The sequence below is a fragment of the Acomys minous genome (genome assembly GCF_964271855.1).
Source record: "Acomys minous genome assembly, chromosome: 1".
In the NCBI taxonomy this organism is placed as follows: domain Eukaryota; kingdom Metazoa; phylum Chordata; class Mammalia; order Rodentia; family Muridae; genus Acomys; species Acomys minous.
In genome coordinates, this window is record NC_140483.1 from 28,180,979 (window position 1) to 28,196,072 (window position 15,094).

General features: G+C 46.4%; 1 protein-coding gene across 3 annotated transcripts in view; it reads left to right on the forward strand.

Annotated features, from left to right (window-relative positions):
• Positions 1–15,094, forward strand: part of LOC311600691 (uncharacterized protein) — a 71,127-nt gene that overhangs the window by 15,533 nt on the left and 40,500 nt on the right. For 2 of the 3 annotated variants that reach the window (XR_014780313.1, XM_084787696.1), the window contains exon 1: positions 3,360–3,474. The exons of the other annotated variant lie outside the window; for it this stretch is intronic. Coding sequence is in view for 1 of the 2 variants with exons in the window: in XM_084787696.1 (XP_084643822.1) it covers positions 3,444–3,474 (31 nt within the window). In the remaining variant the exon portion in view is untranslated. Of the gene's footprint in view, positions 1–3,359; positions 3,475–15,094 lie in introns of those variants that run through there. 3 annotated transcript variants of the gene reach the window in all.

Sequence of the window (15,094 nt, forward strand, 5' to 3'; positions counted from 1 at the left end):
GGGTGCTCTGGTTCTGAGACTGTTCTGAAGCTGGATTGTTCTCCATTGCCTTGGAAGAGTTGTTCAACCTCCCTAAGATCCTTTACTGGAAAGATGGAGGGGTTAGGGCCCTCTCTGGAATTCTCGGAGCTCACGGATGCACATTCAGTGCTCCAGGATACTCTGCAGGGCCCTCTGCAGAGTTTTCTCTAAGGTCAAGGTACTCATTTCCCCAGCCGCCAGTGTTTGTTTAATTCTAGCTGAGTCATTCCTCAGGAACTGGCTGTCAGTGAAAGTATAACTCAGCCTGAGCAGGGTTCTTTGAGATGGATTTGTAAGATACAACTTGTTGACTATGAACCACACCATGGCCAGAGATTACATGAGCAAGTGGCTCACTTCCCCCATTTTTTCTCTCCCCCGGCAGGCCCTTATGTGAAGGGTTTTGGTGGATACTGCCTTATGAACATCCTATAGGAGAAGAAAAAGCCAAGTTTGCATTACAAATGGGTTGGTATGCTAGCTCATTCTCCATTGCCATAAATGAGATACATAAGGCTGGAGACTTTGTATAGAGGAGAGGTTTATATGGCTCATGGTTTTGGAGGCTGCAAAGTCAAACCGCATTGCAAGGGCTTCCTGCCTTTATTATGTCATTGTGTGGCAGAAGCATGTGTGAGCAGGCGAAATCACGGCCAGATAGGAAGCCAGAGAGCAGGAAGGGGCTGGTCTTTCCCTGTTCTTTTTCTTAAAACTGAAGTCCCAGGAGAACTATTCAAATCCTTTTGAAAGCAGCCCCTCCAATGAATTAATTACCTTCTATTAGGCTTCACCTCTCAACATCACCACACTCAACCCACAAGAAACCATAGCAACTGGCTTTGCATGTAAGTGCAAACTTGCAAGTGAACTGCCATGAGCAAATCTTCAAAATACCCTAAATGGGCAATGCTTTGGGCAGTAGACTCAATCATTCATCTTGTGGAGATGGGTTGAAGTAGAAATAGGCATGAGTTCCTGAGAAGGAGCATGTGGCTTGAGCAGGTCAGGGGCCTGTTAAGAGAAAGGGGCACAGGAAGAGACTTGCAGATGGGTCTATGGGAGAGCACCCAAAGAGGTAGAATCTTTGTATTGCATGTTAATACCACCTTGGAACAAGCCCCAGGCAACCCAAGAGAATGACACTAGCCTCTGCCTTCTGTCACCTAGTATCCAGATAATGCATATCCAGGCAATGCATATCTGAGTTACAGTAGCCATGGCATGGTGCTAGGGCTTGGGATGATCTATGTCACTTATTGTAAACAACCAGCCAGCGTAGGGGATTGTGACCTCAAGAGGTAGAATTCATGGACCCAAGAGAAGAGTACTAGCAAGGGTGGTCTTGCTCTCTATGTCTCATTGTGGACTACGTAACCTCACTCCCCAACAATGGAAAGTCTGAGTCAGAGGAACAGGCTCACAGATGAGAGCTTTCCTCAGCCTATGATAAGAGCTCACTGCATTCTAAGCTGCTACTGCCCCTCCCCCAGCTCTTTGTATAAGAGATCAATAAGAGGGAAAAAAGATCCATCACCCTGACAGGTATGAAAGACCCCATAGGAGGAGGAAATAGAGCTGTAAGGAATATGGTTGGCACTAGGACCCCTCGTGGTATTGCCCAGGTGAAAGAAGTGGGAAAGCACAGCAGCCATGGCCAAAGACAGGGGTGATTAGGGGCTCGTTTGCTTCAGGGATGAAGGTTTGTAGAGCTTCACTTGGCCCTTAGGCTGCCAGAGGTGTCTTCGCAAGGGTAAAAAGAATCTAAAATGGGTAGTGAAGGAGTCTACAATCTAGGAAAAAAAATCAGCTGATGCCTCCATGTCAAACGCAGCAGTGGTGGTTTGGTCCACTCCCACTGATCCAAGCATTTCTCCAGGTGAATAAAGCAGCCAGAGTAACAGAGAAAGGCCAGTGATGAGACACTGTGCTGGAGTTTGAATATTATCCAGACTTCTCCTGAAGGACTCAAGTACTTGTCTCCCAGATGCTGAGAGTGTTGGCTACTAATGGCACCCCCGAGAACTTCCTTGATTTACTGTCGTCTGAGGGAGCCCAAGGTTATAGCTTTCCTCGAAGGGAAACCCATATCCAATGACTGACTGATATGGAATATCATTTGTCTGGACCAAGGACAGCATTGCAGGACATCCCAGCTCCTGAGCTTTCTGTGAGCTCAGTCTTGCTTTCATCCTCCCTTAGTTCTTTAGAGCATCCACCCCGCCCCCATGCACTCCCTGCATGCTAATCTGTCTTTGAGTGCATTTCCTGGATTACCCCACCTATATCGGCAGCATCACCTAAGGCAACACTGAACTCAGCTTGGAAACCCGAGGCGTAGCCTACTCTAGCACCTTATAGGTGGCCAGGCTGGCCCAGGTTATCTATCTATCTATCTATCTATCTATCTATCTATCTATCTATCTACCTATCTATCTATCTATCATCACAACTACCTATATATCATATATGATATCTGAAGGTTGAGTGGTTTTTCCATTGGCTGTCCCATTTAGAAGGCATCAGAACTGGCACATGTGCTTTCCTAGCTCAGCTCTTGCTTTGAATGTTTAACCTGGAACACATGCAGGCACCAGATTTGAGTTGCTCTTAACCATGGTCAGAGAAGCTTCTTTTTGTAAATGAACTTATAATTGGCTCGGGTGCTGAGAGTCAAGGACCAGGAGTGCTCAGCCATATATGGGACCACTGTATCAAACCCCACCCCCACCCAAAGCTCAGGGAACATGGCGTCTTGAAAAGCGAGTGAATGGAAGAGCTGGGGAATGGGGGGGTGGGGGTGGGGCGGTGAACTGTGAGATACTGTCTTCTGGACATGATACGGCTGATACACAGTCAACTCAGGGCAGCTGTGGTGGTCTGTGCAAGACCTGCACAAGATCGAGCCAGTCAAAATTCCATCATGGATGGGGGAGGGACGCCTGAGCACCCCACCTTCCCCACCAGGCGGAGGAGCCTTGGAAGTTAATGGCTGCAGAAAGAGTAAGAGTCCCTTTTCTATGGAGTTGTGACCGCTGGTAGGTTGCCTCCGCAGATATCCCTACACTCATCACTTATTATACCCGCAATAATAAGAGGAAGGCATGAGGGTCAGGAGGAGGAGAAGGTAGTGGGTTTTGAGGGGAGTGGAAGGGAGGTCTGGGGATGGGTAAGACAAAAGCACATTGCATACATCTTTGACAAATTTGAAGATTTTTTTAAAAAATTTAAATTAAAAATTAAAAATATTATTAAATATTATTTTACAAAACAGAAGTGAGGGATTGGAAGCTGACCCAACGATATAATGTCTGATTCAGTGTCTTCACCTCCCCTGCATCTCTGATGTCTACTATGATGCACGAAACAAAGGAAGAAGGAGTTTAAGACTTGGCGGGAGGGCCCTATCAGCTACAGTTTGCGCCATGTTTAGGTCTGGGCTCCAGTGTCCAGAAGGTAAGACAGGGACCTACTTTATTGTCATGGGCTGCTGCCCTTGATAATCAGGGGGGAAATTCTGATTCGCTTACCTCATGTTTTCAAGACTTCAGTGTTCAGATGGACTACCTAAGCTTCTGGGGAAACACCTGTTCAGTGGGCCTCCAGGAGAGGAACAGAGCTTCCCCATTTCTGTTGCGTGACAGACCTCTTGGGGAGCGGCAACAAATACTTGTCCAGTCGCCCCAGATAGGGAGCTCATGGCAGACCAAAACATAGATGCTACCCAAGTCTGGCTTGGCAAAACAATGAGTTTTATTGGGGTTGCTTATAGAAATATGAGTGAGGGGTTACCTCCAGGAGCAGAATAGACTCAAAACCTCTTCTCTCACTGAATTCCACCCTTACATGGGTGACAGCTCATGCAAGCTGGGAGCCTGGAGCAACACTGCACAGCCTGCAGGCAGCTCAAAGGTTCTGAGAGTGTTGTCCAAGTGGGTCAGTGGCCATTGTTTCTTCTAGGGCTTTTGAACTGTTTCTCTTTTCAGGCTCGTTGGTTAGTCTCTGCTTTTTCCAGGTGGTTGGTTAGACTTGCAGCAGCCTTTTTTGTTTGTACAATGTGAAGATGGAGGAAGGTAATGAATCTGGTCAGTTTCAGGGGCTTCCTGAAGCTAGTTTGAGTTGTCTGCTTCCTGCCTTAAGGACTTTCCCTGCATGGTGCAATGGTACAGTCTCCAAGGAAACTGTTGTACAACAGTTTCTGATGCGTCTCTAGGTGCTTCTGACTGACTGTTCACATTTAGAGAGCAACTCTCAAACTCAGAGGAATGCCTAGGAACTGATTGACCTTCCCCTATACTGAAATAAATTTAGTATAGCTGAAGTTTTTCTAATTTTAGCAAAGTCTTATACAATTGGGGCATCTACCCATATTTTGAGAATCACATTTGGGGTCATGATTAAGCTGAACAGGCAGCATGTCCTGCTGCATGAAGTCCAACTGTGACCTAGGTAGGTGTTATTGCAGACACCGACTGCTGCGAGTAGACATAGCATTCACCTTACGTTGTCATATACAACCCAACCATAGAAGGCAGCACTAACACCTTAAAACAGTGGCCCCAAAGGGTTGCAGCTTAATTCAAACAACCAAAAGGCAGAAGTAAAGATGTGCTTCCTTATAAAGTATATTTTCCAAAGTAGTTTTCGTTTTCCTGGCAATTTCACAGCTTCCTCTCTGTCCCATGCTGATGGATGTCAATGCCTGCTTGTGACTTGTCATGAAGTCGTTTTGCAGTTGTGCGATTCTGGCAAAACTGAGGATGATGTTGCAGACGGAGGCTGTGGCAGCTAAGTCTTTAAGAACACCTGCAAGCTTCATTGCAGGCCTTATGTGAGATGCTATCCTAGTTAACACCAGCATTCTGCTTGATGGCTTTCCTTGCTTAAGAGAAAATAGACTCATCCCTTCTAAGTGTATCCAGATGGCTCACCTGCTGGACCCCTTCTCAGAAAGACTCTATTTCAGCCCCCTGCTCACTGCCAGCTGCATAATAGATGTCCTTGATGCTTGGCAAAGAAAGTTCCAGAGCCCCAGCGTACAGGGTGGGCTGAGGAGGAGAGTGAATATAGAATGTCCTCATAAACCCTGCTCCCTGCCACGTGTACATGACAGTCTTCACCCCCGGAGAGTGTAGTTGCCTTTGCTTGCTCATCATCGGGAGATAAATAAGATGAACCGCGCATCCCTCGGCATTCCACAGCAGGTGTGCCTTCTCCCGGGGCCTCTCCCTGCCCCCTGGGGCTTGGGGAAAGAGCTGACTTCTTCACACAGCTGACCTAGGACCTGCACAGCAAGTCTTGGCCACTTGCTGGCTTTATGCAAGCTGGGAAAGTGCAGATGGCAAGTGCCCTTCAGCATGTGGAGCTCGCAAGGGGCATGGAAGGCAGGGGGGTGGGCTGGGAGCTGGGATTCTGCCAGGAATACAGTAGTCCTGTATTCCTTCTTCAAGGAGGGAATTGGCCCAGATGTCTCCGGACAAAGCTCCATAGATAAGTCCTACGAGCAGAATACGAAGTCCGTGTTCTGCCTCCTGGCCGCTTTTGGCCGGAATGGAATGGTGAGATTTGTAGACTTTCCCCTGCCTTCTCCGGCCTCCCCCCCCCCCCCCCGGGCTTTGAAACGCAACCTCCCTCCTGGCACTCAGTCCCTGGCACCTTCTCCAAATCATTACTCCTGTTATTTTAGCTGAGCACCTGTCGATTTCCTTGAGGGTTTTTTTTTTGTCCTTTCTGTTCCCTTCTGTTGCCATCAACAGCTTGCTTTATGAAATCATTGTCCTAACTAAATCACTATTCACAGTAGTCCTAGGTTTTGTTAGAACACCGAGGACCAGTGAGGAAGACGGAGCTGATGTAGAGGTCAGGCTTGTAGACTGAATGATAGATAGCCGCCTCCTTTGGGTGCTTATGACATGTGAAATTTAAGCATATAGTTATTTCATTTAACCCTCATTAACATGAGGATTTTCCTATAGGTAAACCCTTTTATTAGTCCTGTTCTACAGACACTGGACGTGAGACGCAGAGGTTCCACGAGGCTCTGTGGGCTCTGAAGCGTTAGAAATCCAGTCATTGTGTGAAGCTGTTTCCTACCCATACCTAAGCAGCGGTCCCCAAGGTCCTTTATTAGTGCAGACAAACAGAGACCAAAACTAGACCTTCTTTCTTTTGTTTCAAGAAATGTCTACTCAGAAACACCAGGTAACTGTGTCAGCTGAAAACCATTTGTTCCCTGTCTTGTCTGTTAATTAGAAGTGTTTGGAAGTACAGCCTTTGACCGAATGTCAGGGCGTATGCCTGTTATCTCAGTCAGCAGGAAACTGAGGCAGGACGATCGTGAGTTTGAGGTTAGCCTGAGCAGTTCATGGGTTTTTTTCTTAAAAAAAAAAAAAAAAAAAAAAAAAAAGCAAACAAGCAACAAATCAAACCCTTCAAATAGTAGTTGATCTATCTATACAGCTGTAGCTACGTCTGCTTCAGGCAGAGAGGGTTAAGAAACAGCAGGTGGCGCTCCTTCTCCTGAAACAGATGGCTGCCCGCTGCGCTTGCCTTGCAGACTGAGCAGGGGATGGATGCAAGCACTTTAAGAGCTTGATAGCCTTCAAGTACTCAAGGGCAACAGGGCAAGAATCAGCTTCTCATAACTGTTGGCCAGATGTAAGCATTCTATGACCTGAACACACCTGGAGGCTTTAGCTGGGCTTGGGCTCTAGCTACAGTGGATAGGCAGGCTCCCCATCCCCTGACCTTAGCATAGCGACTGCTTAGAATGGGTAATTAATCTTCAGCTTAAGACACCTTCTGTATCTTCCTGGGCTCTAGACTGTGATGGAGGAGAGTCTCGTGGCCTCTCGGTGTGATAAGTCTGCTGCCACAGGGAGCTGGGGAGCTGGCTCAGTGTGTGATGTGCTGCTTCTGCATACCATGAGCACTGGAGGAGCCTGGATCCCTAGCATCCATGTAAATGCTGGGTGTGGCCTTCCTATCTCAGTGTTGCTGGGGAGTCAGAGACTGGGGATCCTTGAGGCAAGAGGGCTAACCAGACTTGTTGACTTGCTGAGTCTGGGTTCAAGTGAGAAAGCTTGCCTCAATGTATAAGGTAGAGAGTAATCAAGGAAGATACTTGGCACCAACTTCTGGCTTAAACACACACACAGACACACACACACACAGACACATACATATACAGACACACACAGATACACACGTACAGCCACACACAGCCACACACACAGATACATATACAGACACAAACACGCACCTGTGCATACATGAAAACATGACCTGTGCATATGTGAAAACAGATATGTACATACCTGTAGATACATGCAAATATACATGTACATACCACACACAAAACAAAACCAACAAATATACTTATCACAGGTCATATAGAGAGGTGAGAGGCTTGGGGTTTGGGGTACCATGTTGAATGAGATGGTAGCCCCCAGGCGATATAAGGAGGGTAGGATTCTGGATGACCCTTTGGCCCAGAGGAATGAGGTTTTATTTGAAAGATATTGGACATCTCAAGTAGGAAACATCTTTGAGGACAAAGGAAGAGAAGCCCTCTGCCTCATGAATAAGACCAAACAGTTCCATAATGAAGTGAAGAGTTCACTGAAAAGGAGATTATGGAGCCCGTAAGGTCACTTGGCTTTCAGTGGGTAACTTATTAGTGATCCTTAGTTTATCATGATTAATTACTAGTGAGAGAGGGAGAGAGAGAGAGAGAGAGAGAGAGAGAGAGAGAGAGAGAGAGAGAGAGAGAGATCTTATGGGAGTCAGTTCTTTCCTTCTGCTGTGTGGATCCCAGGGAAGCTGGCTTCCATCCCACTTTTTAGGTTTGGCTAGATACAGTTAGTCATGAAAAGGATGATTTTTGAGGCTGAGGAATGAAACACTGCATTCGCTGTGCCCTGGTATTCACATGGCGTCCAGGGCTTCCTGTTGAGGATTCTACTTGACAGAAATGTATGCTGATTCCTGAACCGAAGGCTTTAGGGATCGGGCATGACCAAAAGTATAAAGGCGCTAAGCGAAACACACTCAGCAGGCACAGGGCTGCAAATGCTAGAAGGTGCAGTGAAGCATGTCCCTGAGGCAGCTGTAGCACCTCAGGTGGCCGCTGCTGAGGGTCCCTGGGCACAAACAAAGGGCCTTCAAGACACGCCAAGAATTGTGAGCCTGGGCCAGTTCTGAGCTGCAGGCTGCAGGTGAGTTGCCGACATATTTCAGTGGCCATGTTGCCATTATCAAACTGGAACAGCAAGGGGGAATTCTTTGCTATTTAAAAAGAATAGGTGGTCCAGGGAGGAAAAAGGAGTGATGTTGTCAAATGTGATCCTAAATAGCGGCTGTAGGTAGGCTGAGCACCAGAGTTTTGGGGCAGGCATTAAAAACAATACACAGATGTAGGAAGGTTCATCCACTTTGGAGGAATCACCTGGCACGTGCGTATTAGTCCCCTGGCAACTGTATGTGTGTGGATAATAAGAGAAAATGAGACGTGCAAGGCTGCCGTTGTCTACATGGGGAGTGTTCCACAGCCTCGCTCTCAGGCATTCCGCATATATTAATGTACGACGAGATCCTACAGTAGCACTGAAAGACAGGCTTGGCTATTTCAGTTTCATTCTAACGTAAGTTGAGGAGCTAGGAACTGAACCCATGTCTGTTGGGTGTCAGAGCTTTTGACCACACACTGTTCTCGTGTTTGCGGAAACAGAATTGATAGAGGTGTCCACAACAACTGGAAGGTAACAGAGGATGATGCATAGCTAGGGGCTGAATCATGTTGCTATGACAATATAAAGGGCTCAGAGCCAATCTCCAGTGTTGTAGGTTGGTCTGATGTATTTTGATGCTAATTACTGCTTGCTGTCTCTGTGACCCTCCTGTACCTTGCCTAAGATCCTAACTTGCTTGACCAATAAAAGACCATCACACCTGGGCAGGACAAATAGGATAGGCGTGGCTAAGGTTCCTGGGCTTGGGGGAGACAGAGAGAATCTTAGGAGGACGAGACCTGAGGAGAAGAGAGGAGAGGAGAGGAAGAAGAAGGCTGGGCCATGGCTTAGTGGAGGAGAAGCACATGGCCAGCATGGATGGAGACTTGGCCCAGATGATGATAATTAGCAAGTATTTGGGATCATGGATGGGAGGTAGCTCGATAGAAATTACTAGAAGCAGATGGCATGAGATTGGGTCAGGTATCTCATACCAGCCTCAGTATGGGATGAACTTTAGGGGATTCATATCTGCCCTGCCCCACGTTAACTAAAGCTATTTTAAAGTATAACAGGTGTCTGTGCTTTCATTGATTGCTAGCGGGTTAGAAAATACCACTGTAACCAGGCAGTGGTGGCGCATGCCTTTAATCCCAGGACTTGGGAGGCAGAGGCAGGCTGTGAGTTTGAGGCTAGCCTGGTCTACAAAGTGAGTGCAGGACAGTCAAGGCTTCACAGAGAGACCCTGTCTCAAACCCCCCCCCCCCAAAAAAAGAAAAAAAGAAAAAAAAAGAAAAAGAAAATATCACTGTAATAATAATTATAAGCCTGATAATAAACATTATTAGGCTATACTGATAACTTAACCACAACAGTCCAGACACCCCACCCACAGCCCCTGTTAACTGGAATGCGCTAATATGCTTGTTTAAGTAGATACTGAGACAGTGGAGGGGCTTGTTGAGAGGGCTCAGTCCTCGTCAGGCTGCCAAGTAGATTATGGATTAGGAGCAGTTTCAGGTGACCTGTCTGTGTGTCTCAGGTCACAGCATGCCTAGAATGGCTCTTGTTGCTGGGGAAAACAGAGACCATTAAACATGGTTTGGCCTTTTCGGCGTTAGTCTGCTTGCAGTTACTTGGCCAGTTAATGGACCTGGGAGTTATTAGGAAAGTAAGTGGGGAAAAAGAGGAATTATGAGGGGTAATGAAGGTTGACCCTACTTAGTCTCAGTGAGTTGACCTTTGAGTCAAGGAATGTGTGGATTTTTTTTAACCACCTGGACACATGTGTGTGGTGGGCCTGGTCAGAGCTACCCAGGACCCTCTAAATTCTGGGGTGGTGGGTGATCTTGGGCAGCTGTGTGAACAACTTTTCCTGTGCAGCCAGTGAAATTTCTTTGCATCTAGGCTGGTAGTTTTAGCACTCCCTCTGATACTTGTGTTCAGGATTCCAGACCCAACTCCCAAGGTTCCTTTCCTATACTTTCCAGGGCACTGTGAGGACCTGTGGACTTAGAGCGCACAGGGTCTCCTTTCCTCCAGTCTAGTTCTACTCCTGTTCTGTGCACAGTTAGTGTGTGGATCTTTACCAGGCAGCCTGTTGACTTCATCCAGGTGGCCGAGACATAGAGGGGTGGTGGTGGTGTTAGGAGCTTACAAACCGTAAGGCAGACTAAAGAGATGAATATGATTTGGCGAGGAGATGCTCTTAGGTAAAATTGCTTTGGCAGAATGACAGGAGAGTGATTAACAATTACAGAGGGACCCCTGGACAGAGCCTGAGATGCAGCTCCACAGGGATACAGGTGTCTATGGGGAAAGTAGCATCAAGTACAGACAAGCATAGAGATGCTAAGTACCTCACACCTTCAAGAAATAGCTCTGGTGCCGGCCCATGGGAGTAAATTAAATGCATGAATGAGGTGGTTATGGGTGAGGAAGAGTGAGTCCATTAAAACTGAGAACAGACAGGGCTTGCTAGAGGTAACACACAGCCGCATTAATTGGGCCCAGGCTAAGGGAAATACTGAAGGTTGAATTACAGTGATGGAGTTTTATATCTATAGATCACATATATGTTATATACTTTATTCCATATGTTATGTATTATATTCTAAAGTCTGTTCAGAAAAGGAAACGTTGGCTAGGAATCCCATGTATCTGTTCTGCAGATTTCATGTGCCAGGCTGCTGCAGACTATACAGAAGGCTGAGGGAAGTCACCTCATATCTTGTTCGTGTGGTGGAGACTTGCCTCTGTGCAGGAAAGTGTTCTGGGCAGCTGTTTCGTTGGAGTTCCAGTAGGTCTGTTTCTTGATATACAGTGACAACCATACTCTCACCCATAGCCAAGAACTGGCCCTGGGAATGTGGTACAGGAGATGGATATTTCATGAAACCGTGGTTTCTCCAAAGCAGCTTGTGTCTCATTCACCTCTTCATCCCTGGCACCTGAAAGAATCCCTACCACAGCAGCAAGTCAATGATGTGTGCTTATTGGATCATTTTAGGCGGCTTGTACTTTGTGACTGGGCATATTGGAAGTACAAGAGCTTTAAAAAAAAAGTGGCACCTCAGCTCTGTTGTCTCTGAATTGGTTTTTACTAAAATTTTTAAAAATCAATCAATTATTTCATTGTTTTTGGCCCTTTGAGAGAGAGTCCATTCTGAAGCCTGGCTAGGAAATATATTCTATATATTATATTATATACATATAATTTTTTCCCCAGGCTGGTCTCAAATTCATGGTAGTAGTACTGCATTGGCCTATTGGGATTATAGGCATGGGTACCAGCAAAGTAATTTTAAAAAAAGATTTACTTTTATTAATATGCATGTGTGTGTTTCTGAATAAGCATATGACTCATGTGTGCAGTTGTGCACAGAGGCCAGAAGAGGGCGCCTGCTCCCCTGGAGCTAAAGTTTGTACGTGGCTGTGAGCTACCTGACATGGTGCTGGGAACTGAACTCTGCTCCTGTGGAAGAGCAGCAAGTGCTCTTCACCACTTAGCTACCGCTTTAATCCTAGCAAAAATAATTCTCTAGATCATAAAATGTTGGTGGATCCCTGAAGATTCTCAAGAAACAGGAGTTAAAAAATATAGAGGATAAATTATTCCCCAAATCGGGAAAAAAAAAAAATCAAAGTCCTACCAGGAGAATTTATTATGTTTTCGGTTTCTCTGAGGAGTGCATAGTGTTTCCAGAAAAGCCATAGTATTGGCTGGGTGGAAAAGATAGAGTGTCCAGTAGGGGCTTTTACCCGGCGAATGTGGGGCTTGGTGTAGCCAAGCACAGGTGGAAAGGAGGCTGAATGGGCGAGCGGTGGGGCACTCCACCTTCTCTTAGAAAGATAAGCCAAAACATGTTGTAGAAGAATAAGGGTGAGAAGAACTGACCAGAGACAAAAGGAACAGGCAGAGAAATAGCCTAACGGAGCTGTGCTAAGAACCTGAGCAGCAGCGGCGGCAGGGCAGGGAGCAGAGAGAGGAGCAAGCCTGGAAATAAGAGTAGTTACACTTGGCTGAGTTTATAAACTGACTGGGGCTGGCCGTGCAGAGGAGTCTAGGGACAGGCAGTCGGGGCTAGAGGGCTTGCAGCAGGGGACAACATCCTTTCTAGTGTTTGTGTGCTAAAAGTGCATTCAAATGTTTGTCTTTGGCGTGACAGTGCACTGATGTGTGTATTTCTGTGAAAATACTGTGCAAGAGCAGCTAGAAAGCTTCAGAGGAAATGGATTCTTGACTTGAGAGCAGGGAGCAGTGGCTCTGTGTGATTGTTGATGCTCCCAACATGGCCGCTTCTCAGGAGTATGGGTGTCTTCTCCAATTTTCATTTTGGCCAACAGGATTTTGATGGTCCCCTCTGCATTGGCAAGCAAATACTCACTGTCTCTGATTTTGCTTATGTTAAGATGCTCTTCCAACATCGTAATGGGTGATCTGTTCAAACTGTTGCACTAACCAAGGACATTACAAGTAGTAAACATCGAACCCCTACTCGCACCTAGCCAATGGACAGGACATTTTCCACAGTTGGGTGGAGAGTGGGGACTGACTCTGACATGAACTCTGGTGCCCCATATTTGACGACCTCCCCTTTGTGGAGAGCCCTGGTGGCACTCAAAGAAAGAATAAGTAGGCTACCAAGATGAGACTTGATAGCCTATGACCATAAAGTAGAGGAGGAGGTCCCCCTTGGTCATAAACCTAGGGGAGGGGAATAGGGTGAAAGTGGGAGGGAGGAAGGAATGGGAGGATACAAGTGATGGGATAACAATTGAGATGTAATCTGAATAAATTAATTTTTAAAAAGATGCTCTTCCACTTTGACATCCTCACAGCTTGGCTGAATTAACCCTTCCCTAACCTAAACTAAGGCCCCTCTCCCACTGTTCCATGGCTGGCTCTGCTCTCCTTCCACCTCCCACCTCTCAGGTTCTGCTGGCTTAATTTGCTCAGATGCCCTTAGAGATTTAGCTCCAGGTGAAATCAAAGATGAGGCCTGGTAAACAACAACAACAACAACAACAACAACCCAACAAAACAAAACAAAACAAAAAAACCATGATTGTTGCTGCTAACACAGTGCCCTAAACTGTGTGCTTTGTTTTCCCAAGCAGACTATAAGTCCTAAGTGGCCAGGACCTATGCCATTGTCACAGCACTCAGCTCAGTAAGTACAGCCATTCTGGTTATAGAAAACATATAGTCAAATAAAAGAAATAGCCAGTGATAATAACCCCCTGGTAATATATTTATGGCTTTAAATCCATTGTCCATTCTCATTAACTGAGAAATTTTCTTTTTGTTATAAATAAAATTTAAACAGGAGGAACACAATAGGTTTCCCGTTTGGCTTTTCCTTTAACAGGATAAGTAGAAGCTCTTGCCAGGGTCCTCCTCCTGGGGCAGCTGTGATGATGACTATACTTTTTGCATTCGGTCCACCAGAGACCAGTTCATAGCTGTCCGGTTGGATGCTTTGCTACTTGCAAAGTCTAAAAGTGGAGAAGCCGAGGGAGATGTGACAAGGAACTGCTTTCTAAGTTCATAAACGCAGAAGTGTGTTCTCCTGGGGCCTCCCCTTCTTCCTCCTCAGGTAGATAAGGAAGAAAGCCCCACCACGCCAAGGTTAGGACTTGCTCCTCTGTGATCCCCAGGAACGCCAAGTCCCTGGAGCATTCACACCTCAGCAGGTAATCGCTCATCCAGCAGCGTGAGGAGAAGATACAGAATGTACCAGGAGATGAGGATCACGCGCTACCTTCCCTGTCTACTGAAGCTCTCTGTCTCTGGTAACCGGAGGAGGGAGGCAGGAGGAGGGAGGAGGGAGGAGGGAGGAGGGAGGACTTCAGGGCTTTCAGAGAGGAAAGTGGGGCGGGCAGTCATGTGAAAGCAGAAGGGACATACTGAGGGAGGGACAGTGTAATGGGGACAGGGACATAGGGGAGAGAGGTTAGAGATTTGACCCAAACTAAGCACGAATGAAAACACCGTGAGGAAACCTGTTTTTTTTTTTTAATGGTAATTAAAAATAATAACTGAAGGGAGAAAATAGCAGTGGTAATTCCAAGCAGGTTTTAAGTATAGAGATTGTGATATTTTGAATACATTTTTTTAAAAATGCATTAAAAAATAGCTCAGTATTTCTTCTGGTGAGGCAGTTTTTGCCGATTGAAAAGCTGGACGTGAGCAGTCACATGACAGTGTAAAAAAGTATGGGTCAAAGGGACAAGGGTCTCAGCTATGTGCTCTTAGGTCGTGAGAACAAGGTTAAAAGGGGACATTCTTTGGACCGCCAGCTCCCCGATAGTGACACAGAGACCTTTTATATTTATTATACGCTTAGGCACTATGGCTGGGCAGATTCTCAGCTATTCTAACTGGCCTGGCCTATGTCCCACCGTGTGACCTGTTTCGTCTTCTGTGGCTAGCTGCCAACTCTTCCCACGCCTGATCCTTCCCAGAATTCCTATCTCTGCCGGAAGTCCCATCTTCCTCTCCTGCCTTTGCTATAGGTTGGTCAGGTCTTTAGTAAACCAATCAGAAGGTGTTGGAGGAAATGTTTACAAAAAAACGACAATCCCAGAGTCTGGTCTGTGCTCAGGGCTCTCTCGGTACAGAAATCAGCACTTGAATATACAAGGACTACCTTTACACAGTGCATAGAAAGGTCACCCCAGCATTTCTTTAGCATTCTTCTTTTTTTCTTTTTCTGTTGCTTCTACACTACCCTGAAACTAGTTTCAAAAAGTGGGGCACTAGTTACCTCTGACTCTCTGAATTCCGGGAACTTCCCTTCCCCGGGGTCTTCTGATCTGTGGTTTCTTCTCCACTCCTAAGGAGT